The sequence below is a fragment of the Siphateles boraxobius genome, unplaced genomic scaffold, assembly GCF_051911475.1.
Source record: "Siphateles boraxobius isolate OS27281-9 unplaced genomic scaffold, OSU_SipBor_1 133, whole genome shotgun sequence".
In the NCBI taxonomy this organism is placed as follows: domain Eukaryota; kingdom Metazoa; phylum Chordata; class Actinopteri; order Cypriniformes; family Leuciscidae; genus Siphateles; species Siphateles boraxobius.
Genome location: NW_027508737.1, coordinates 186962 through 214156, shown reverse-complemented (window position 1 = coordinate 214156; position 27195 = coordinate 186962). Strand labels below are relative to the sequence as shown.

The 27195-nt window shown below is 41.4% G+C and overlaps 1 protein-coding gene across 2 annotated transcripts in view; it reads right to left on the bottom strand.

The window, feature by feature from the left end:
• Positions 1-2731: 2731 nt before the first annotated feature.
• LOC143737954 (histone H3-like centromeric protein A) overlaps positions 2732-27195 on the bottom strand; it is a 38341-nt gene continuing 13877 nt past the window's right edge. Inside the window, exons 3-5 of one of the 2 annotated variants that reach the window (XM_077229760.1) lie at positions 18454-18569; positions 18242-18316; positions 2732-3191 (exon numbers count right to left, since the gene is read on the bottom strand). In XM_077229760.1, the coding sequence (XP_077085875.1) occupies positions 3063-3191; positions 18242-18316; positions 18454-18569 (320 nt within the window). In that variant the 3' untranslated portion in view covers positions 2732-3062. The remainder of the gene's footprint in view (positions 3192-18241; positions 18317-18453; positions 18570-27195) is intronic. The other variant, XM_077229761.1, reaches the window with a different exon arrangement.

The window sequence follows — 27195 nt, the reverse complement described above, 5'->3', positions numbered from 1 at the left end:
AATGGTGACACCAAATTACGGTTTTCTCCTTCAGTGATTCTGCTTGTTAACATCAGGTATCTTCAATGTTGGCAATAAAAATAAAGACTTATTACTTCTTTGACGTCTGTCTGTTATTTTTGTTTAAAATGCAAAGGGATTTTGTATTGAACATAGCGCTGGATCACAGTGTCAAGGGGGCGGGCTCATTTTACTCAGACGACCAATCAGTCTCTCTCAGTTTACTCATTTGAAAATGGTTAACTTTTAAGGATTTATTTTGATTAATTATTACTCAATTCTAATGTGTTAAATTTAATTAATAATATTGCCTGTAATCTGTTGCCACAATTTTAAACATATTTTTTTCTAATTACTTTTAATTGAATAAAATTAACTTGTTTTAAACAAGGGCAGTGAATTTGAAAATTACTAATAAAAATAAGTAGGATTAAATAACACATTAAAATCAGTAAAATTAACCAGATAAAAACATTTAACATTTACAAGGGGTCAGAATCATTTTTTTCAGTGCACACTTGAGGTACATTTACACGTCAACGATGTACTAAAAACAGTAAAGTATTTCCTTTGCGTTTTTCACATGCTGAATTACGCATGCCAGGGCAGTAGTTGGCAATGTCACTTTGTAAAGGAACACTTAAAGACTAGAACATTCTAAGACTGAAATGAACACACTTACAGACTGTTTCCAACGACTGGAGCAGTTTCTAAACACTGACTGAATGCAACTGTCTCTGACTCAGCACATTAAGCCTTACAGGCGTTAAGTGTGTCACCACCTTTAGGGGTAAAACGAAGTTAGAAATATGTGAGCAGTGGTATACTGTTAGCGGCTCACACTTTTTTATGGCTTTCCGTTTTAGGGACGTGCTTGCTGAAATTAAGAAAGAACTGCAGATTGTCCCTTTCGTAGCTCAGGGATGACCACCTTCTAACTCCATTCAGGATCTCTTGCCCTTCAATTTCAATCGTCTTCCCTTAAATCAAGTCATCCTCATTTATAAAGCGCTTTTAACAATGGAGATTGTTTCAAAGCAGCTTTACAGAGATAAACATAATTTAAGGTAACAGAGTTTGGTTTTATAGTGGTTCTTGTATAATGTTTTTTCCAGCTAAAGTTAGTTTTGATTGATTCACTTCCGTCTAAATGATAATTTGTTATTAAATTAAAGGGTCATGAAACCCCCCTCTTTCAGCTCAAGTCTAGCTCACAATCTTTTTGAAAAATGCAACTTAAATGGGCGTGGATGGCTGTGAGAAGAAGGGAGGGAGTGGGTGTGGCACGGCAGGGGAGAGTGGGAACTGTCATCAGCCAGCAGTGTTGCCAGATGTACGATAATTATCGTATTTGAACAAAAATTTTGACCTCTGTACAATGTACGATCAATAATGAACAATAATTTCAGAGTTTTCAGTCGTTCGTCCAAAAACACATCCTACCGCTTCTCTCTCTGACCCCGAATCATTTCGCAGGCTCGCCTGCCTGCACGCAAGCACGTACACACACACACAGGCACCTCACGGTGTCACCCCCACGTCAACACTACACGTTAACAAGTCTCCCGCATTAAGCATACAATTGATATATTATCGAAATATCTAAAATGTTCATAACGACCGCTTATTTAACAAAAGGCAAGTAAAATGACCAGGGTTACATTTTAGACACGCACATAGCCTACCTCTGAAGGGATAGAAAAGTCCTCAGGACTTGGTACAGCATTACTCGCAAGACGTAACTTGCATTGGTCATCGACAAGGCCAAAGTCCACCATTCTCCAGTTCTCGAAGCTCTCTCGGGTAAAATGTTTGCGGCACACATATTAGAAGTGTCCATGGTTGATGGCCAACCAACCGCCCGGAGCCAGAGTCTAGCCCTGGCAGCATCGCGGGGAAATATATTCAACCCACTTTGACTTTTGCACCACGAAAATTTTGCGTCCCATGATTGTCTCTCTCCTTTACTACGCGATATCACAGTTTGACATGTCTGTGGAAAGATCCACATGGTGTCATGAATAATTAAGAGACAGTGTCTCATTAATAATTATGAGACCGATGAGTCATCAACGAACTACACTGTGCTCTGCCACGTCACAGCCTGCGATGAAGATTTTAAACCCGGAAGACGAAAATAGCGGGGAAAAACTAAAATGTAACAATTTTCACCCTACTGTTAAAACTAACAGATGCTAACATTGTCTTCAATGGTGTTCAACACGCATACCTCTGTTAAAATCTCAGAAAATTTGGTTTAGGGTTTCATGACCCTTTAAGGGCCGCTAAGACGACACCGTTCTCTCTAAACAGACCTTAAACGCGAATCTGGGATACTAGACGCTGATGGCGTTTATATGCGCATTAAGAATTGTTTCTATAGTGATGTACGTTTGAATATATGTGCGCAGGTTTGTAATTCCTTACAAACCATGCCTAAACAAACTACTTGTCTTGTCTATAAATTTTGATGCAGAATTTTATTTTATTTTATCACTTCGGGTAGGTACGCGTACCGAAAAATCCACAACAACAATAAAGAAAAATGGACATCCAAAGTGAGGTGTGATACTCTTAAGCCAGTGGTTTCCAACCTTTTATCCATGAATGCTTTTATGCAACAATTTAGCATGCAGTTAGCCACCCATGGTCAAAAACGTAAAGAATATAATTTTTTCTGGTATGGACTGCCCAAAACAGCTGCCAACACAAATATTTGTATAATCAGCAATACTACAAAACAACTATTTATTAACAACAAACATCCTCAGTAAAAGAACACAATCTTTGTAACTTTATAACACAGAATAAAATGTTTATATTACAATTCTAAAGAAATGTTTAAAATTAGTTCCTTTGTCACCAATACAATTCCATTTCATACAAACATTTGGTTTCTATGGTTGCATATATGCAACTGTTTTAACAACTGATTTGAGGTCTGAAATAAAAGATTACATGCCAGGAAATATATCAAGTGTCCATAACATTTCCACGTCTGGAAGAAAATTGGTCAAATCCCCCCCCCCCCCCCCCCCCCAAAAAAGAGAATACAGCGAACTTTACATATGTTCAACACCTCTGATTCGCCGGGCGAGCTGTATGTCACGTGGAAACAATGTCACTCTCTTGGCATGAATAGCACAGAGGTTGGCATCAGAAAACAGACGGACCAAGAATGCTTCTGCAGCCTGAAAACACATGGAAGAGTAACAATTTAACAACTATAACATCATTTAGATGATTATAATTAAAGAAAAAAAAAATCTAACTCCTAGTGTGAAATGTGTAGTCAAAAAAACATTAAAGGCAATGACTAAAGCAACTGCCATGATAACAAATGTGTGACATTAGCCACGATATAGTTAATTACAATTCCAGTTGGTATTTACATGCGTTTCAAATGAGTCTTCTGTTCCTGCACGCTTTTCAGCAATTCTTATTTTGCTTATCGTTTATAGATTCTAAGCGATTCTCAGTTTCGATTCCAATTAAGGTAAACAAAACAAAATAAATTTAAGTCAAATATTAAGATAACAAATAAAGTAGAGTTTAACCTAGGCATCCTGGCCAAATTTGCCCATTGACCCCTGACCATAATAGCCCACCATATACAATGATTGGCTTCATCACTCGGTCTCCTCTCCACCAGTAAGATGGTGCGTGGTGATTCCCCCCTTCTATATAAATGTAACAAATTATTATTATTATTGGGAATAACTGTATTTTATTACTTGGGATTAATGATTATACATTTAATATTTTGTTATACTTGGATATATTTTATTGGAATGAAATAAAATAATCACAGAAATTGATAGTGCAATTTCTATGTCTTAATGACTGATGCGACAGATGTTATATCAGGATGTCAAAATGTGTTGCGTTATTGACCTACTCATTAATTATAAAGAGCATTTTCCATACTTTAGAATAATGTTCCTCAAAACTAAAAAAACACAAATGGAAGCATTGAAAATGTATCAAGTTCTGTAATGAATCTCACGATAGCACAGGCTGATAGGTCCTTAGTGGAATCTGCTAGCTATCACATCATTCACTGCGTGGTGAATGATTGGTCTCTGTTGCATCTGCAGCCAATGAGCTTGCTGCTCAACATTTAAATACTTTGCTGTTAGCAAGTCTTGAAGTGCACTAACAGAATTAGGTAAGTGAACAGTCTTTTCAATGTTCCAGGATTCCGGCCAGCATTTATCAGTTCCTCAATTAAGCAAACATACACATGGTGCAAAATCATGTTTGATGTTTGAGAAATTGTACCCCAATAAACAAGTCAAATATGACACTATCCAGTTGAAAATATGGATAAATGTATAAAATGTAATCATATTATCATCATAATGAATCATATTAATATTGTTGTTTCACTCTGTACATGCTACCCTTAAGAGATATCATTAGGAAGCATGGCATTAGTTTTCACTGTTATGCTGATGATACTCAGCTCTATATTTCTTCACGCCCTGACGAAACTTACCAATCTACAAAATTAACGGAATGCAGAGCTGATATAAAAAAACTGGATGACTAGTAATTTCCTACTACTTAACTCTGAAAAAACAGAGATTCTAATTATTGGACAAAAAACTTCCTCACGTAATAACCTAAAATACTGTCTAGCACTTGATTTGCTCTGTCAAGTCTTCGTCGTCAATTAGGAACCTGGGTGTGCTCTTTTGGCGCTCTTCCACTGCATGGTACGGCTCGGTGCGGCTCAGTGCGGTTCGGCTCGGCAGGGTTTGGCTCGCTTCGCTTTTCCACTGCAGTTAGTAACGTTTCAAAGGGGGTGGGATTATGACTGATCGTTATAGTTTATCTGCTCCTCGTCAACCAACGAGAGGAACGTCTGCACTTCTTGTCCACTGACCACGATTCAGCCATTTCTTTTTTGGAAGTTTTTTTTCTTCAAGCAAGTAGTTTTAAAACAGGTGCTACAGCGGTGGCTGTTACTGGCTATTTAAATCTAGGGGGTTTGATGTCTCGCAAATACAATGACGCTGGTAGTGACGATTCTGTCTGTCTGACCAATCAGTGATCTGCAGTGTTTTCACGTCACATTTTAGTATCGGTACGGTACGCTTGGAACCTCAACAGAGGTGGTACCATTTAAAGCGAGCCGAAGCGAGCCGTACCATACCGTGGAAAAACGCCACAAGTGAGCCGTACCGAGCCGAGCCGTACCGTACCATGCAGTGCAAAAGCGCCAAAGCGTGCCGTACCATGAAGTGGAAAAGCGCCATTTGATACCAATCTTTTATTTGAAAGTCACATTTCTTTTATCAGTAAAACCGCATTCTTCCATCTTAAATATACATCCAAATGAAGTCATATGCTCTCAATGACAAATGCGGAACAATTTGTTAATGAGTTCATGACATCAAGGCTAGATTATTGAAATGCTCTTATGGGTGGTTGCCCTGCACGCTTAATAAATTAGCTGCTGCGTTTTGGACCAGCTGTAGTTTGAGTTCTTACTAAAACCAGGAAGTATGGAACTATTAGCCCGGTTCTGTCAACACTGCATTGGCTCCCTATTAAACATCGTATAAATAAAAAAAAAAAAGCTAATTACATACAAAGCACCAAATGGTTTAGCTCCCCAGTACCTGAGCGAGCTCTTAATGCATTTGCATTCTCTGTGCTTTCTGATTCATTAAAGTCTTTCAAGTCTATTGCGATCTCAAAATCCCGGTCAGTTAATAATACCTAGAATGTCAAAATCGACTCCTGGCGGTAGATCATTTTCCTATTTAGCACCAAAACTCTGGAACTGTCTTCCTAATATTGTCCTGGAAGCAGACACTCTGTCAGTTTAAATCTAGATTAAAAACACATCTCTTCAACCTGTCATACACATAGAACACTATACATTCCTATTTTACAAATCAGTTAAATGATTATTAGGCTGCATAAATTAGATCAGCTGGAACCAGGAACACTTCCTTTAACACCTGATGTAGTCGCTACATCATAAAAAGAATGGCATCTACGCTAATTTTAGTCTTTCTGTTTATTCCGAGGTTTACTTTAATCAGCCGTATCCGGGCCGTATCCAGATCAGATGGTGGACCTGCGCCTAGACATGACCACAACGCATCCCTGAAGTGTCAGCAGAGATTGTGTCAACTAGATTCTCCCCTGTGAAGGCCTCATCAACACGACAGCCATCGGCAATGATCCACAACAAACTCTTCCCCATACGCGTGATGACTCCGATCTTCAACCAGATGAACTGCATAATATAATGTTCCGATCCAATCTGACTTCTGACCTGTAATACTGCCTGAATCATAATCATACTCTTAATTCGTTGGCCAGAGCAGAACTGCCCCCCTGACTGAACCTGGTTTCTTTCAAGGTTTTTTTTCTCCATTCTGTCACCTGATGGAGTTTTGGTTTCTTGCCACTGTCGCCTTTTTTGCATTTATCACCATTGGCTTGCTGAGTTGGGGACATTTAATTTTATATTTAACAATATTATTACGACATTATTTTCCTGTTATCTCTGTAAAGCATCTTTGAAACAAACTGCATTGTAAAAAGTGCTATATTAATAAAGGTGAATTGTCTTGAGATGATCTGAATTCACCCAAAAATCTATATGGTTCAATATGAAAAATGATCATACAGTATTATACATGTTTGGCATCATTTGAAATGTCTCAGTGCGACTGGTACAAAGGTCTCATCCCCACAAAAGTAAACCAAAAGGTAATAAGGAGTTTAGAAATATCTTGCTTACAGAGGAGGGTGTCTTCAAGGCAAATGGCATCCTGGCTCTCAAAATGTGTAAACTCTGAATGCAAATTCCCATTGTTAGCAAATGTTTCCATGTGAAGGAAGTTTCTGCTTCGGTCTGAGTATATAAAGCAATGTCTCAAGAGGCTTTTACTTTGATTTGTAGCTAAATCAGCCTGTGATGCTGAGTGTGCTCAAGACAGTCAGCATCATGTATTTTCTAATGTCAGGTTTGCATCTTTTCTCTTCATTCCAGAGCATTTTATGTTTCGTATTTATTAGGGCCCAAGCCCTGAAAGGGCGAAGGCCCTATTGTTTTCCTAAGGATTAATTATTATTATTTTTCGGTCAACCTTTCGGGCACTTAACGTGCTCGAAAACTCTTGAAACTTTGCACACAGCTCAGAACCCGCAGCCATCAGGGCCAGGCTGAAGCTGTTACCCGGGCGTAGCATGGGGGCTCTACCAACACTTGGTCCATAAATCAAACACACTTGCAAGTAAAAATATGAAACTCGGTACACATATAGATCTCATCGGCCGAACAATTTCCGTAGTCTTAATTTTTACGTCAGCCAAACAAGAAATCGGCTATTTTGGTTAGTATGTCATTTGCAGTTGCTCCTTTGTGCTTAAAGAGGATTTAGGGCGTTTTCGCACCTGAAAGTCCGCACCAAGGTCCGAACCAAAGTTCACGTTTTGATACATTTTATACTTTCAGAAAGTTTTGGTTTGGTTTCACACTGCAATTATGCGAGCGCACTAAAGAACTTAACATGACATACTTGCATCCTGTCGTCTACCTGTAATTACCTGCAGCACCAACTATACACAAGGCTAGTTCAAATTCGCCAAATGAACGTCCTCGTCATGCGAACATTTTATCGTCGCCGGCAGGAAAGGAGGAGAAAACTGCAAGCAATCATGCGAGCTCTGGCACCATTAAAAACCTTGTCTCCTCCTCCCCCCATGTGCTACCACGGCTAATTTTTCCTGCCACCTTCTGTTTTTTTCGGCTATGCGGGAACCATCGGAACTCCCTGTAAAAGGTCTGAAAGTCCGAACCATACAGAAATGCTTTCACACTAGAAACGAACCAAACCTTTGTTCAGTTTGATCCGGACCGAGACTACCTCTTTTCGTTTTTACACTACCTCGTTTCGGTTTCACACCTGTAATTTTGATTCCGACCAAACTGAAAAGTCCGAAAGTCCGGACCAAACAAGGTAGGTGTGAAAGGGCCCTAAGATCGTTGCAATGGTACAACGAGCACACTTAAGAGAGCAGCCAGGAAATGCAGTGCAACTGCAAGATAACAAGAGTTTTTTTCGCCTTTCATGGATAGAGAGCACGATTGCGTACAGAGAGGCCTTAAAAGCTGCTAGATCTGCTTATTTTTCAACCCTATTAGAAGAAATTAAACAAAACCCTAGGTATTTATTTGAAACAGTGGCTAAATTAACAAAAAAATATATGCTTCAACCCCAGATGTTTCCAAGTAGCACAGCAGTAATGACTTTATGACCTTCATTTATAAGATTGATAATATCAGGGAGAAAATTATAACTATGCAACCGTTTACTACAGTATTGCATCAGGCAGTGCATTGTAGTCTCCCTGAGGAAAAATTTGATTCATTCATTGCTATAGGAGAGGGTGAATTTTCTAAACTTGTTAAATAATCTAAATCAACAACATGTATGTTAGAAAGAAATGGTATCTGCGAAGACTTTCAGTCAGGATTTAGACCATACCATAGTACTGAGACAGATCTCATCAGTCACACGTGATTTGCTCTTATCATCCGATCGTGTCTTTATCTCTCTATTAGTGTTACTCGATCTTAGTGCTGCATTTGATACCATTGACCACAATATTCTTTTAAATAACCTTGAAAATTATGTTGGCATTAGTGGAATTGCATTAGCATGGTTTAAATCATACTTATCTGACCATTATCAGCTTGTAGCAGTAAATGAAGAGATGTTTTATCAATCAAAAGTTCAGTATGGCGTACCACAAGGCTTCACAAAAGCCTCATTGCAACAGGCTACTTTTATATGCAACCAAGTAATTTAACACATTGACGGCTCAATTGGACTGAAAAGTCTTCATGTAAACACCTTAATTGATCCTAATGAGCTCGATGTGAATGAAATTTTGATCGGATTGAAAGGGGCGGTTTATTCCTTTTCTAATCCAAACGAGAGGACATGTAAACACTTGATCGGATTGAAAAGCGAAACTGAAAGGACTGCACAGAGCAATGTATGACGTGCTGAACGAGCTGTTCTTCCTGTTGAATAAAGTGTCGTCTAAATGAGTGTCCTGTCATTCTATAATTTTCCTTTCACTCACTCTGCATCAGTGAAGTGGAGCAGGACAACATCCCACCAGTCCTTGTTTCAGACTCTCATCCACAGGCATTTGTACTGCGTAATAAATATAAGCAGCGGCACAACGGTTCATATGCTCATTGTCTCCAAATTATGACCAGAAATGGATAAATATTAAGTCTGCTGTATAAAACAAATAAAGAACCAATGTAAGAGAATATTGGCGCTTTTCCATTACCAGTATCAGCTCAACTTGACTCGCCTAGACTTGGCTCGGCTCACTTTTCGCTCCGTTTTCCATTACAGATAGTACCTCCCTAATAGTACCTGGTCGTCATACTGACGCCTCAGGGGCTACGCCACAAACACACGCTACCCACACACACAGGAAAATGGAGGAAATCGAGTGTATGCTGTTTTTGATCCTCGGGAGTCGGGATATGGCTATTTTTCACAGCAAGAGGACAAACGTTGTTTCAGGATAGGCTGAGGGCAGCAAAACGAAAAACTGCTGAAAAAAATAGCTCCGTGTGGCGCGTGCAATGATGACGCGCTGAATAGTGACGATTCTCTATGACCAATCAGCAGTCTGCATTGTTTCACTTCACATTTTAGTATCGCCTCAGCCCGCTTAGAACCTCGCCGGAGGTGATACGAAAAAAAGTACCCGAAAGCAGGTACAGGTAGGCTTGGGCGGTATCCAAATTTTGATACCGTCAAACCTCCTCCCTATTTTACCGGGGTATACGGTATTACCGTGACTAATTAAAAATTATGACATAAGGCTCAGACAGCGTCACCAAACTGTTGGCTTGTGCCTACACCGTTCAGAAACTGAATACCAGATCGGGCAAAAAAAAAAAAAAAAAAAAAATCAAGGCCAACCCGTGCACGTTGTGTCTGATCCCGGCTGACAGCATTAAGTAATATGAGCCGGAGCCCTATTTAGACTCGACTATTTTTAATTCGTGGGTCGTTATAATATGGCTGCGCCAAATAATTTTTTAACCCAGGTGCTGAGGGGGTGGTAGATATAAATACTATTTATAAATGAGCAAAAATGGGACACTTTATAATATTTAATTTTTTTAATTATGACAATTGTATTCATTTCATTAATTAATTTAAATTAAATTAACAAGCAAGAAGTGCATTTGTAAATCCGATGACGCGTGTCCATTGATTTTTATTAATACAACTTTTCTGTCAGTGCTGCAAAGATTAAGTTGACGATCGCCATCTCCTAGTGAACGCGCATATATAGAGAGAAATGCAAATCATGGATTACATAATCAGAAGGTATAGGCTAGCCTTTTTCTTTTCGTTTTGAATTGTTTCGTTTAAAGAAATTGACGATTGATATCTCCGTAGTGAACGCGCCTACAGAGAGAAATGCACATCATGGATTAATCAGAGAGTATGCTGCCTATATTTCTTTTCCTTTTGAATTGTTTAGTTTAAAGAAATTGACGAATCGCCATCTCCATAGTGAACGATAGAGAGAAATGCACATCATGGATCACATCATCAGAGAGTAGGCTAGCCTATTTCTTTTCGTTTTGAATAGTTTCGTTTAATTTGATGATCGCCATTTCGGTGTGAACGCGCATAGAGAGAAATGCACATCATGGATTAAATAATCAGCGAGTGGCCTATTTCTTTTCGTTTTGAATTGTTTCGTTTAATGAAATTTCAAGCTTTATTTAGATATAGGCCTATCTGTCATGTCTGTGAGACATACACTGAGTTTCGGTTAATTTATGATGAGATTTCAATGCAAGCGACCGCGGCGCGCCAGCGCACGATCATGTCATGATTATATTGTCTGCCATATTTGATTCTTATTTATTAAATCCAGGCAATTGGTTGATAAAAAAATTATTAAAATTAAGATATAATTTATACAAAACGAAATTCACTTTAAAGAAAGGCCTTTTACAAAATGAAACTTAATTAAGTGGTCAATGTCTGACTCCTGATGCATCCCATCTTACTCGTGCTGTTCAGTTTTCATTATCAACGTAAAAAAAATAACATTATAATATTTTAACAAATATAAACTAATGCGCTTATTTAATGAACTCGGGGCAAAATGCATCCTCGCAGCAGTGAGTGGGTGGTTGTTTCAGAGATGCGACATTAGGTTAGAGGTGATTCCATCTCTCGCGGTCACCTTTTTTATTGCAACATTTACAAATTGCCTCGTCAGTATTTACCGCCTCTCCCTTCTCTCTCTCTCTCTCTCTTTCTCCTCCGCACTGTCACTTGATGACAACTACATAAGCATTTTTAGGCATTGAATAAATTATATTTATATATTATATAAAAGTGCCGGTAATGACGGTATTGAAACTGATACCGTTGCTATTTTAAGACCCCGCGGTATACGATATTACCGAAATACCGCCCAACCCTAGGTACAGGTACAACTTTTACACGGTGGAAAACCAAACAAAGGCGAGTCCAGCTGGTACTGTGTAGTGGAAAAGCGCCATATGAGAGTATGCGCAAACAGGGTGGAAACTCTGTATATTTGTGCAGTGTGCACATGTCAAACAAATAAAAAATATCACAAAATCACGTTTAGCCATCATGTAAACACTACATTCAGATTTATCAATGGGAATGAATTAAGTCCAATTGAAACAAAAGTTGTGTATGTAAACGTAGTCGGTCCTCCAACAAATCGTATTTTCGAATATCATACATTGAATCATTATTGCCGTAACCGTCTAACGCTGTTTTTCAACTGTCCGTCTGGATATGATCATTTCAGAGCAGCAGTCTCAAGTGTCACTTTAACGCGAGTATAAAAATCAGTTTGCCTCATAGTCTGCCAAATTATTGAAAATATTTGTGTGTTTTCGTGAGATTAATTATAAGCGTATTATAATAGGCCTACGGTGTAGCCTAGGTCTAAAGAGGCATTTCAGTTATGCTATTGATTTATTTCCCGACTTAGTGGGTCGTATCGCTGGCATACAAAAAAAAAAAAAAGTGGGTCGCAGTAGGCAAAAGGTTGAGAAACCCTGCTCTAATACATAAAATAAGGGGCCCGGGCTTTCACCTTCAGGGAAACCTAAATGTGACCCCTAGAACCACCAGGATGGCAGACTTTGTTCAATCTTAACCCAGTCAGTATACAACCTGTCTGATTATATTATTGAGATAATAATAAATAACAGAATCTCTATGATGCCTTCAATGAGAATGTATTGCAAAATGGCAATAGCCACAACACATCGGATTCCAGAGACAGGTAGAGTTGGGGTACTCGAACTCGGACTCAAATCCAATTTTGAACGAACTCGGACTTGTAACACACTCAGGTGAATTTGTACTCGGACTTGACACGGCAAGTCCAGGCACTGGAGGCCACTATATTTTATTATTCAAAAACTAACCTAAACTACTAACATTGTGTTGTTTCAGCGTTGAGCATTGTAGCCAATCACAAACATGTATATTAAGCGCATGAACACAGTGAGTGGCCAATCAGAGGCGTTTTAGAGTAACCATTCGGAGAATTCGCTCAAAATGTGTCTTCAGAATCAGCACAAGCTTTATACTTTCGCAAATCCCCCCATTAACAACAAAGTCTAGACATGATGTAAATAAGAGATTCACTGTACAGTGAGGACAACTTCAGTTTATGACGAGAGTTTTAGTGAGAGTGTAGAACGCGGTAAGTGATGGCTTAAATGGAGCGCTATTGACAATATAAACAATAGTTTTGTTTTTCATGCTTCTAGAGAACAAGCGGTTACGTTCACACAGTAAAGTTTAAGGAGTGATAACTGCATTTAAATGGGGGAGTGAATCCGCAAAATGATATACTGTGAGTCATGAAATTGTGATGATTTGATACAGTAACCAGAGCAACATGAGAACATAACCATAGCAACATTTCGGCGTCTAATAATGTTATGATTTTTGTTACATTTACACTTTAGTCATAGGTTTACATACACCTTGCAGAACCTCCAAAAATGTTATTTTTATTTATTTTCTGATAAGAAGGATCATAAATCGTTTTTATTTTAGTACTAGCCTAGTAAAGTATAAACTAGTCCACAAGACAAAATACAAGACAGTTTCCATAAGCTTGATTTTTAATATTGTGTGTCATTACCTAAATGATCCACAACTGTTTTTTGGTAATGGCTGTTCATGAGTCCCTTGTTTGTCCTGAACAGTTAAACTGCCCAAAGGTCTTTAGAAAAATCCTCTAGCTCCTGCACATTCTTTGCTTTTCCAGCATATTCAGCATATTTGACTCCTTACTAGCAGTGATTGTATGATTTTGAGATCCATCTTTTCACACTGGTGACAACTGAGGGACTCATACACAACAATTACAAACCCTGCAAACATTCAGTGATGCTCAAGAAGGAAACATCCATTAAGAGCCAGGTGTAAATTGGTGTAAATTGTTCTTATTTTGTTTAAAAATTCATCAATTAATTTAGTACTTTCCCTTCAGAGGCTAAATAAGATATATATTAACATGTAAAAGAAAATGTACACATCACCATCATTTTGCTCAAAAGTTAACCCTTTGTTCTTAATGCATCGTATTGCATTCTTGAGTGTTACCTTGCAGATTCTGAAAGATGTGACCAATCATAATGCAGATATCGACCATTTTTGTCTGACAAACAAACCAAACCAGTCAGTGGATTTGAACTTGAAAAATAGTGTGTATTGGCATCTTTTTGCAGTTCTAATGTTCATTCATGTTTAATTCGTGCTATAACTAAAATAGATGATCAGTTCACGTGCTGCTTGAACTAAGGCGCTACACATTAAAGCACCACAAAATGGTATTTATTGTTTGAATTTCATAAATATTACAAAATGTTAAAGCTGAGACTATTTTATACCAAAAGGAACCTGCTCTGTCTTGTCTTTTGGCGCACTGTCAGTGTCCTCTTTGCTTCGCAATATATTTTTCACTGTGTGAGAACATGATGTGTGGAGTGAGAGTGGAATGGCTTGGCGGACGTAGCTTTCTTTGTGAAAGGTCAATTTAAAAACATTGAATTCTTTGTGTACTCGGCCAGACTCGACTTGGATGTTAAGGACTCGGACTCAAGTCCGACTTGGCCCCTTTGGACTCGGACTTGAACTCGGACTTGATTGGTAAGGACTTGGACTCAACAAAGGTGGAATTGGACCCAACACTAGAGATGGGCGACCTGGGGAGTTATGACTCAACATAACGATCCTCAAAGCGAGGGGAGCGACACTGCTATACCAGGACCTCAGGAGCGTAAGATAGCTCTGGGGAAGCGGAGTACTCTGCATAGTGTACCTAATCAGGACCTCAGGAGCGTAAGACAGCTCTGGGGAAGCGGAGTACTCTGCATAGTGTACCTAACAAGCTACAATATAGCAAGTCTATCAAGGAGGCTCATAGGAATCCTTCAAACTGTCACTTTCTCACTTATAAAGAGGCCACAGGAAGCGTATCGTTATCCCGCCCCGGGGAGCGAAGTACTCTGCATACCCTCTCAAATGAGGGGAGTACTAAACAGGTTCGACCACAAGGGCAGCTCCGACATGGCTTCTCGACTGAGGGGAGTACTGACCAAGCTCTGGTTATCAAGGAGGCTCCTGAAGAGCCCTACAACTTGATACTGGTCTGTCGAGTTCTAGAGAGCCGAGTGCTTATACATGACCAATTATTAGGGCTATTTTGATACTTCAACCAGCTCAACCTGTAGTTCGCTTGTCAAGAAGACCCAAAGAGGGCCAACAACTCAACAGCAAATCTAAACTAGCAGCAAAGGTCCATAAAGGAAGCTGATTTCACAATGATTTCTCCAAACTCCTGTACATAGTCCCAAGGAACAAAGTACTCAGCATAACGACCCTCTAAATTATGCTATTCAAGAAGCCAGACTATCAAGGAGGTTATAAAAAAAAGCCTGGTACTCGAGAACTTGCAAGTGATTCCACACGGAGCAGAGTACTCTACATAAAGATCCTCTAAGCGAGGGGGGTACTTATCCAGACTCAACCTGAGCATAACAGGGGCTCACAGGACACCTGTGACCAGGGCTTAAAAACTAACAATTGGTTTACTCCGAGCAGAATAAGAATTTTAACGTTTCTGTTCATGCGTTCCTTCTGTATTATTACCGTACGTTCACACCGCCGCTGACTTGACCGGCAAAGAAGCTCTGGACGCCCTGTCAAGGACGCTTGTCAAAAAGTACGGGGAAGCTTGTTGACGCTTTGGTCGCTCTGACGTAGCAGGGAGAAGAGAAGTGTCACAACTTAAATGTCACATGGGATTGGTGTTTTTGCATTCCACTTCACTGCTTTTCTATTTAACTATGTAAACACACGCTAGACTGTGTGCTCGAGCTTTGTGTCTTTTGCCGCGCCACGCGCATGTCACAGCGTTTTAAAAAACGCGTCATTCAAGTTAAAATAAGTTCAACTTTAAGAACAAAAATCTAAACTATCCCAGCTATTTTATCCCATGCCTCGTTCTTTTGTAACTGGTCCCTATAAGCAAACAACGTCATATCATAAATGATAGGAAACCCAGCAACACGATTATTGGCTTCTCCTCCATTTTATCTGAACTAATGTTTTGGTAGGAACGAAAGTTTACATCGTGTGTTTCTCCGGAATCAGCCAGCGCGGAGAACGTCTATATTCTGATTGGTTGCTGGCTTTTGCCGCTACTTGCCGCTGAACCGCGTCATAGCTCATTACCCTAAAGTTAAGCTACTTTCAACTTTCTGATTGACGCTCAAGACGCCCAAAACGCGACGCCGATGGATTTGACGCTCCTTGCAGCTGAGAGAAGCCAGCTTCCATTGAAAATGAAAACTTCCGTTAGCTTTGGAAGCTCAAGTCGGCGGCCGTGTGACAGTTACCGTTCCGAAACCGGATTAATTAAAAAAAAATACCGGCTAATAACTTTTTTTGCCTGTACTTTAATAATAATAATAATAAGTACAGCGTAATTTTACATAGACAATTATTCTCAATATATTTCAAAATGCTTGCTGCATGATTAAAAAAAACACACAACTCGTATGAAATTGGGTTTTTGAGAGGAAAAAGGATAAATTGTGTATATGCGTGTATATACGTCGTATTTTTTTTATTAAATTCAGAAAAAATGTAATATCGTTAAATAAAGAAAAATGTTTACAGACATTATCAACACTATAAAACTATAGGATATTTTAGTTCCCTCCATTTCAAAACAAATCATCTAAAGTTAACAGTATTCAGGCTATATAAACGTCAAGCCGCAACTAATTAATTTAAAGAGAAACTTAAGCCTACCTCTCTCACTCAGCACAAATCCAAATGCTACCATATTTGCGACATATTTGGATGCTAAACTTTTACTAATTATGTAAACTAGGCTTTACGCTCGCATTCAGATGTAAAACATCTTTCACAAAAGAAAAAACAGCACAGTGAGGCGGTGGCCATGCTGAACGGCACAGATTGAACTGTGGACTCAATTTAAATTGAGCAGTGTAACTTTCTATACGTTTGGTTGACTATTTTATTTTAATAATGAACAGACTGCGGTGTCAAATTAGCAATGCTAGAATATGCTGGTTCGTACAGATAATGTAAAAACAAATTCCAGGACTTTCAAGGACTTTAAGCACTACTTTTTTGGTTTTCAAGAACTACAATCAGAGATCTCACTTATCAAATAATATCTAAATTATCTTTCAAATTGTAAAAAAAAGTAAATAGATAAACAAAAATAAACCAATAAAACTAAATGGTACCAATAAAGTGCAGCAGATGCAATGATTGTGGTAACTTCAACCATTAAAAGGATACGATGATAAAGATATCGCTTTCCTTTATTCAAACAGAACTGAAATATATTACGGCATTAGGCCTAAATATTCCCTTTTTTTTATATGTAGTTTTATTCTGTTTTCTCCATTCACAGAAGCGCTTTAAGTGCGTGATGTGACATTGTGGGAATTCATGTTGTACACCATCCTGCAATTTTCGCTGGTTTCAAAAGACACAACAAGCTGCATATTACCTGCTATTCAATTTAATTTAAATATAGGCCTAATGCTTGACGGTTGGTGACATATATCCTCAGAAAAACTAAAGCCAGCACATTGCCATTGCGACCTAAGCCTACCTATGATGACTTGACAGCGGATCGCGGGCACTTCACTTACGTTGGATGCATCAACATCAGATTTGCATAGTCCATACTATTTGAATTCGTGATTATTTAACTGGCAAATGAAAATATTAAACAGACCGATAAAATAACGTTATTAACCAGTTAATGGCCATTTAAAATAAGCGTTTCTGTTCAGAACTATTACATTTGATTTTGTTTATGTTTCTAGTTTTTCCTGTCAAAATTTTCTCATGAAAATGCAATGATTGCATAACTGATCACAACTCTTTTCAAAACTACTTTAAATCTTATAAATTTGTGATAGTTATTTTTCAGGAGTGGGGTACTGATCTGGGATTACGCAAATTCCCAACAGAGCTATATGTCCCACCCTAGCGACACCACCATGCTTAGAATTTTGAGAACATTTAAACTGTCTGAAGAATTTATATATTATACTTTTTGTACTGCCTATAATTTGTCCAGATTTAATGAATGAATGAGGCATTTATATAGCTATAGGTGGAGAGGACAGAGAGTGATAGAGCCAATTCAATCAATGGAGATTATTAGGAGGCCATGATCGGTAAGGGCCAATGGAGGGAATTTGGCTTGGTTACACCCCTTCTTCTTTACTAGAAGTGCCATGTGATTTAAATAAAAAAGAACACAGTATTACAGTAATTGTTATAACATTACTGTATCATAATAAGAATCTAATTACACATTATAGTGACTTTTTTTATACCTTCGCTTTTATGAAAACATTTATTTTTCTTTCTTTTTATTTTGGGGATATTTGTGACCTGCACATTTACCTTACAACATAGGCACAAATTTTCCCTTAAAAACTAAAAAAAGTTCATAGTTGGCCTCTATGGTAATCACTGTGCAGTGATTTAGATATATTAGTAGCTTTTGCCATGGACCAATAATGGTCCCATCCAAGAACTATACATTTTATAATACAATGTAAATGCAAAATAAATACTTTTTAATCGTCACCTACCTCCTGTAAAGCCATTAGAGCATATCCCTGCCACATCATGTGTTCTCGACTAAATGTCTGACACACCTCTCGCACCTGTCAGGAAAAATAAAATAAACTTTTACATCACTGTTACATCTAAGAAAATAGCTTGTTCATGTTTAGAATTAGGTGCCAAAGGCTATTCATGGGGTCTGAAATGAATGTTAAATGATGCACAAAACCAGTAGTACCAGGCGCGAAAATGGAGCCTTGCGGAGCAACAGATCAGTAGACTTCTGATATTTGCGTATCTCCATGAGAGCTCGCGTGCCAGGACGAAATCTGTGTTTCTTCCGTGGGGATGCTTCTAGAACGAAAACAAAACAGTAGGTATTTAGCTGATGCTTTGACATTCAGTTCACTTTTCACAGGTGAAGCGGGGTTAACCACTGATCTACATAGAGAACATTATACAGATCAGTGGGATTAACGGATCGTCCCATAAACACTAAATTATCATTAATTAACCGAAAACTTTCTTACTCGTAGGTAGTAAGATATGACCAAAAATTTCATGATATGAAAAATGTTGACCTGATTTCAACTCTCCTCGCCGCTCTCACCGTCCAAGACGCGCCGTGCCACCCTTGCCGGAGCTCACCGCCGGCTCTCATTGAAAATGAATGACTTCGGCCACTTTGACGCTCTCGCCGGCGGCGGTGTGAACGCACAGTAAGGGTTAATATTTGATATGGTATCGACAATGGTGGAGGGTGGGATCAAAGGGAATCCCGGAAAATGCTAACGGACAAAGTCCCGGACTTGCAAGTATCTGAAAAAGTGGAACTGTGGTAAGTTAAAAACTTTAGTCAATTGTTCAAAAGAAGCGAATGTTCCGTCATTGTAAAGATGCTTAATGGAACTGGTTAAAGTGCACTGGGCATATTAAGAGGTGTTTTTTTTTTCACTTATTTTACTGGAGAAGGTTAAAGGTGTCAACGAGAGAGGAAGACACAAAGAGACATAAGCGAAGAGCTGCCACATGCAACCTCCTCAATCGTCAACCAGGGTGGAGGCTGATCACTGGAACAGTACCAGAATAACATGTTACGAACATTTGCAGCCCAGTAATAAAACAAGTTAGGTAGTGCTAAACCCCCCAGCTCCTTAGTTTTTGTAAAATGCCTTTCCGTATTCTCTGGGTTTTTCCATTCCAAATAAATTGAGAAATAGAGCCATCTAAAGAGTGAAAGAAATGCTTTGGAATAAAAACTGGTATTCATTGAAAAAGATATAGCCTAAAAATGTAGGCAGTTCACTCATTATAATACAATTTATCCTACCCGCGAGAGAAAGAGGCAATGAGACCAACGATGAAGATCTTCAGTCACTCGACTTTTTAAACCAGCTAAATCTGTCTGGCTCAGAGACGAAAAGTAAAAGCTCGTCAGCGTATAAAGGCAGTAATGCCCATCATCTGACTAGATCTAAGGGCCACTACCAATGGTTCGATAGCGATGGCGAACAATAAAGGGGAAAGTGGACAGCCCTGCCGAGTACCAAATCCAAGGGGAAAATAATCAGAATAATCATTGTTGGTGCGGACACGAGCCAAAAGAGAAGCATAAAGAAGTTTAATCCACAAGATAAATTTATAGCCAAATCCAAACCTTTTTAAAAGGGGTCATATAATGGTACATGCACTTTTACAAGTTGATTGTACTGAAATATGTGTTTCCAGTGCCTGTATATCATATATACCATCAAATAATGATAAAAGTCCATCCATTGTTTTTGTTATGCGTTTCGCCCTGCCTCAAATTGAGCCGTTCGATCTTGTGATGTCACTAGATCAGACGCCCCTCCCACGATTGATAATTGACAGCAGCGTTTCAACACAGACCCACCCTTAACGAGCTGTCATCGTAGTCCGCCATTGTTGATACACTGGAGCAGAATGGCGTCCAAGCGATTGTGGTATTCTTGGGTGTAATAAGGAACACAACAGTCATTTTAATGCTCCTAAATTCGAACCGCTGAAGACGCAGTGGCTGAGTTTTATTTTTGAAGGGAATATTCCAGACATCCCAAGTCTCCCAGAAGTTCCGGGAGTCTCCTGCATATTGATAGCTGCTTTCTGATGCAAGCAAATTTGTTTTAAATCATCCGGAATCTAGAGCTCGCGAGCTCCAAACCATGTAGCGCGCGCACGGCAGAGAGGGAGAGAGCGAGAGACCTTGCATGTGTGTGCAAATGTGCGTATGTGCCTCATGAAGCGCATGTAAGGAATGGTAACAATACCAGCAAAATACTGTTTACATTCTGCAAATGCATATGATTCAATACTATTAATACTATAATTGATGTTTTTCATTATTACCCAAAGAACAGAGGGGCGGAGTGAGCAAAATTCATTATTTAAAGGCATATGCACTGACACGGCGTGCTGAAAACAGAGCTGTTTTTGACCAGGTAAAATTAGTGTTTTCTTACAATACTAATGAGAATTTTTAATAAAAGTATATCACAAAGTTTTCATTTAGACCCTAAAGATTCATATTAACTTGTACAAAAATGGCATTATATGACCCCTTTAATGTAAGGAACAAATAAGGCCACTCCACACAGTCAAATGCCTTCTGCGTCCATCAAAATAACCAACTCAGGGGAGGAAGATGTTGAGGGAGAGTACAATATATCAAATAGACACCTGACATTGTGAAAAGAGTGCCTACCCTTGACAAACCCAGTTTAGTCTTTAGAAATTATTGAAGGCAAAACAGCCTCTAGACACCTTGCCAGCATCTTAGCTAATATTCTAACATCAGCACATAAATAAATAGGGTAATAGTTACTACAGAAAAGGGGATCCTTGCCATTCTTCAATAAAAGTGAAATGGTGGTCTGTCTTAAAGTAGGAAGGAGTATGCCGCATTGCAAAAATTTGTTAAACATATTTAGCAGTAGTGGTGAAAGTTTATCTGCAAACACCTTAAAAAATTCAGTACAAAGACCATCAGGGCCTGGACATTTCCCTTTCTGCATTGAGTGTAACGCATCTTTAATTTCATCTACTGTAAAAAGCTCATCCATCCTAGAAGATGTCTCGGGGTCAATGGAAGGAATGTTTAGGGGCCTAAGGAAACTGTCCAACTGAACCTCTTCAGACGAACACTCAGAAGTGTATAACAAAGCATAAAAATTCCTGAATTGGTCATTAATAGTTTGAGGGTCAATAGCTGTGCCATTGACAGTACTAATTTGTTAGATATGTAGATTGTCAGATTTGGTGAGCCAATATTTTGCCTGGCTTAACTCCAGACTCATAATAACTATGACGAGACTTAAAATCCCTGTAAAGCCAAATTAAGTATGTGTTCTGAGTTCCCTTTCAGTCGAGAACGTCAGACGTAGACGACGGGACGACTGAATTGGGATCTCGCTAGAGAGCCTGTCTTCTTCGAGTACTATTGAACGAGCCAATGTAATTGGCGTGCGTGATTCGCATCACACACTCCGCCCCCGCGGCGCGGGTATAAATACGGAAGTGGATGCACGCACTAGTTGCCTTTCGCTTCGGAGCCGATCGTTTGATGTCTCTGAGAGTGCTGTTGTCTACAACGAGCGAGTGTGTCGGTGTTCTTCAGGAAGACTCTCCCAGTGCTGGTGTTCTACAGCACGAGTGCATCGGTGATCGCGAGCTTTGAGCTCTCAACTGCTGTTTTAACAGCAACAAATTTCTAAATGTTTGTGTGTGTTGATGGCTGGTTATAGGGCGGAAAAGTGAGTGCTTCACTGTTTCAGTTCTCTGTTCAGTGTTGCCGCGGTCATTCCCCTGTGTGCTCCGGCACTGGTGACGGTCCTATTTTCTGAAAGAGCAACACGGGTGCGTTTGCGTCTTTTTCAAGATGTCATTCCGCCCGTGCGTTTCTGGGTGCGGTCGTTCCCTGTCTCTCTCTGATGGTCACAACTGTTGTGTCACGTGTTTGGGCTTACAGCACGCTGAGACAGCTTTTGTGGACAGCTCGTGTTTTCACTGTGGGAACATGACTGTCGCAGTGTTGAGGGCGAGACTCGCCTTCGTTCGCGGAGAGCGAGTCCCCATTACCATGCCCCACCCTCGGGTGCTGTGTGGGATGGGTGACCGGAGGATAGTGTTGGATGTCCCGCCTGGTAACCATTCCCTGTGGGCTCCTCACTCCTCCCTTCCACTGCAACCACTGGAGCCTCCTGTGTTGTCTGCTGGTCCATCTGTAATGGGTGGGCCAGCGGTTTCACTCGGGGCTCCCCTGGAGGACAGGACGCCGATTGCAGCATCGGAGGGTGAGCTGACTTCTAGAGATGATGACTCGGCTGCATTGTCTCCCTCCGGGAGTTCAATGTTGCCCGAGCCGGATCCAGAATTATCAGCTATGCTGAAACGGGCCGCCGAGGCTGCCTGGCTCGAGTGGAACCTCCACCGTGTCCCGTTCAGTCTCGGTTGGAGTCTGGAGTTTGGTATCTTGGGGCGGGCCGCGCTGGTTCTCAGCTCGCCGCCCCAGTGCCTTTCTTTCCCGAAATGCATGGAGAGCTTATCAGGTGGTGAACAGCATCTTTCTCTGCCAGAAACTGCCTGAATAGCTTTTCCCCCTCATTACCCTTGATGGAGGAACGGTGAAGGGTTGCGAGGTGTCCCTCCATTGGAGCGGTCTGTCGACACAGGTGCACCTGTGTCCGGCAGCCGCTGCCTTTTGGGGGGATCCTCGTCTCCCCCCTAAGGCCTGTGAGGTTTTGTCCGTTCCGACGGGCAGAGCTTACAAAGCCTGTGGGCAAGCCGCTTCCTCTTGCATGCCATGGCGTTGCTGCAGGCTAGGGCACCCATGGCATGCACGAGGGTAATCCAGACCGTGCGCTCATAGGTGAACACCGCACTGCATCCGACCTCACCCTCCGGGGTACGGGTGTTGTAGCGTGCGTGATCGGTCTGGCGATGTCCACCTTCGTGGTCCAGTAGCGCCTTCGTTGACTCAGCCTGGTTGGTATGGCGGATGTGGACAAGGTTCGGTTCCTGGTCTCCCCAATTTCCCAGGTTGGGCTGGTCGGCGACGCGGTGGAGAACTGCATCCAACAGTTCTCTGCTGCTCAAGCGCAGACGGAGGTCATCCGGCACATCCTGCCCCTGTGGCCAGCTGCTGCCTCCACCCGCCGCCGGTGGCAGCTCCTCCGCCTGCTCGTCGCCGTGGGCGTTCCCCGGCCGCCGCTCCTGCTGGCCCTCCGCAGCAGCCTCGACCCAGGCCTTAGCATGGAGCCGGCCGCAGTAGAGACACCCAGTCCGCTCCAGGCGCTGCCAAGCCAGGTGGCAAGCGACAGCGAAAGCATTCCGGAGCGGGCCGCCCAGGAATGGAGGAGATACTCTTGGAGTGGCACGATCACTCCCTCCCCCCGGGTGAGGGCCGGGTGGAGCCTTTGTTTGTGTGTGTGTCTGTTCCGCTGCTGGCTCCCTAAAAAAAAAAAAAAAAAAAGCGGAGCAAGCGGTACCCACACTTCAAAGAGAGAGCAATTTCATCTGTTCCTGGGTCCCAAGAGGGCCAGTCTGGCGGGTGTGACCCTGTATAGCCTTACACCCCTCACCTCCCCCTTGGTTGCCAGCAGGCAGCTTGGTGCGTTCGAGGACCCGGTCATCCGCCTTCTCACGCGTCCCCTGCCGCTTGTGGAGACAGGTAAGTGTTGCACAGCACACTTACACCACTCTCTCTACTTTGCTGCCCCACCTCAGGCTCGGCTACCCCACTCAAGTCAGTGAGAGTCATCACGTTAGGTGTTGAGCAGAAGTGCTCCTGAAAATTCAGTGATATTCATCACACCGAGTGTTGAGCAGTGCTCCTGACTTGTGCGTGCTTATCTTATCCTGCTGGTGAAGGATTTGATATAGCCGCTACTCCAGCCGGTACGAAGGCCAGTTGTAAACTCGTTCTTCGTGCTACTGGGGGGTGAGTCGTGACCATCTTGGCCCAAGATTGTTCTGCAGCTTTGACCTGAAAGACATGTGCTTCAGATCTCTACCTCCCGCACCGCAGGCCGTCCTGTGTGTTGCGTCTAAGGGTGGAGTATCAGTACAGTGTCCGGTGTGTCTCCCCCCGTCTTAGGCTGGAGCTACCCCAGTGACATTCCATATGTTAGACTGCGGTTTCCGCCCAGTTCATATGTGTATTTTCCACGTTACCTCCCTTTGGGTTGGACGTGGCTTCCGCAGGGTCCCTTCCTTCCAATGTACGGGGAACGCTTTCCCAGTGGTCCTGTAGGAACAGCAGTGACTTCCCTGGCCTAAGCTCTGTCCTTCCCCGCCTGAACTTTGCGGGGGCATCAGGAGGCTTTGGTTTAGGCACTGGAAGGTGGCAGCGTTAGTGGCGTGTTCAAAGGTGATCCCAATTCAGTCGACCGTCGACTACGTCTGACGTTCTCGACTGAAAGGGAACGTCCTGGTTGCGTATGCAACCCACCGTTCCCTGAAGGAGGGAACGGAGGACGTAGTCCCCTTGCCACTACCGCTGGACCACCGCTGACCCCGGGTTACTCTCGGCTCCTCAGCGAAAAGCAACTAGTGCGTGCATCCACTTCCGTATTTATACCCGCGCCGCGGGGGCGGAGTGTGTGATGCGAATCACGCACGCCAATTACATTGGCTCGTTCAATAGTACTCGAAGAAGACAGGCTCTCTAGCGAGATCCCAATTCAGTCGACCGTCGACTACGTCCTCTGTTCCCTCCTTCAGGGATCGGTGGGTTGCATACGCAACCAGGACGTTTGTCACACCACAGAAAAATGTGTTATTAGCCTTGAAAATCTTGAAAAAATGAGCAGTAGTCTCTGCTCTCAAACACTGGAGGCGTGTCCGCTGGCTACGCTGAAACGACGCCCACTCGCGGGAAAGCTGCCGTCACCACACTCAACTGTCACTGCTACAGCCGGAATGGATGCTCGCACGGTGGGCACGCACTGCTGATGATGGCACCAGCTGTCGGCGCGAAGGGAGGATGAAGTCCGAGCCGGGAGATAGTCGGTTCGGCCCCATTCACCAGTTACAGCGGATTATCAGTGAATCCCAGCTGTCTCTGAAAGAAAGTTTATAAACTATCCCATGTAAAATGATCACTACAGAGGCGGGTTTTGGCAGTGATCCTCAGCTCTCCATCAAGGTGGCTCTTCACAAAATTAATCCACCTCTTCTTGATGTGATCATTTTTCGTAAATTCAAATAAGGACACTGATCTGTTTTGTCGTCATCGCATCCAGGTAGTATGCATTTCCATGACGAAGGCATAGCTAGCTAGCAAACTGTAGGCTGTAGTAAGCCTCAGTGGCTCCAGTGGTCATCAAGTAGGGGCGTGTCCAGGGGCTCAGGGGCTCCAGTGCATCATCGAGCCCCGGTTTTAGCCCCTCCCAAAAAACCCGGAACACAGCAATGGTGAAAAACTATTCAACGGTCTAATTCAGTACTTCACAGTACACAGTCTTTGTAATATGTTTTAGCAATACATTTCTAACATTTATAATGTGTTTAGAATTTTTTTTTAGAATTGCCTTTACAGGGACTAATGTTTCTATTGCCCCGTCGGCGGCCAAAATATCATGTTCAGACTTTTTAGTAAGCAATTCTTTGATCATTCAGGTTCAGGTGCGTCTTCACATCTGGACTGCAGGTCAGCCAATTCCCTAGAGATAGAGATACTCCTTTCAACAGTGAACTTTTTCCGAAAGGCAGAGTAAGAAATCATCTCTCCACGTAAATAAGCTTTGCATGCCTCCCAAATTGTTGACCCTGACACGTCTGAACTAACATTATTGGAAATGAAAAGATCAACGCGACTATCAATGGTTTTTATGAAATCCGGGTCAGTAAGTAGAAACGAGTTAAAGCGCGATGGGCAGGGTTCCAGACTGCGACCATTTTTTGAGAATGTGCGAGTTAAAATTCGATGTGGTCGCATTTGTGCGAGTGCATGGTCATGTACTCACTACTCAGTTAAATTCACTAATGTGCAACAGAACGCCGTTGTATCAGCAGCTGCTGCAGTCCGTAAATTATGTTCAAAATGAACGAGTACATCATGAATCCATTTCCAAACCGTGTTATTGACTTATCCTAAATCACTACGGTACGCCTATAATAGGTGTTTGGATTCTGATTATTTTATCCCGGGGTCGACTCGGCTGCGGAGTTGCCCAGTGCCTGCGTGACTCGCCACAGACATTAATGGAGAGAAGTAGCTCCGGCTAAATTGTTCTTCCGCAAGACACTTGCAGTTTATTTATTAACGAACGTACACATCACACGCATTGCACACTGATGGTAAATGGTTACATTTACTCGAGTATTTTTTTTGTTGAGAAATTGTACTTTTAAGAGTAGATTTAAAATGGGGGTTCTTTTACTTTAACTCGAGTACATTTCTAATGAAAAAAACTGTACTTTTACTTTGTTACGCTGGGCAACGTTCCTCTCCTTACTTTATTTTTTAATGCAATACATATTGTTAAATGCGCTGTATCTTTTCATGGGCATGAGCGATGCTCAATTCACAAATGAATTACTCTTTTGAGTCGATTCTGTTCAAAGACTTCATCAAACAAGTTGGCAGATCTGTCTAAATCGGTTCGCGAATCAGTTTGAATTATCTGTTCAGTTTCCTGCATGCACTGAATCCTCTTGAAGCGCTTTCAATTCACACTCGACTCAGAGTCGTAACAGGAAGATTTAAGGACATCAAGAGCGTTAGATGAAGTGGCCGTGAACCTACAGTCTAGTTATAGCAAATCTGCAAATGCATCATATTTTTGACAGCGATACAGATCTTTATTAGTTGAACATCTTCGTATGCTGTCTGTGAATGAATGATTCCACAGGACGATACATTCGATTTCATTTTATTAAGGTAATACATTTTAAAACCAAAAAGATTATTACGCCACTATATCACTACTACAAAATATGACATTATCCGTTTTTTTTAAAC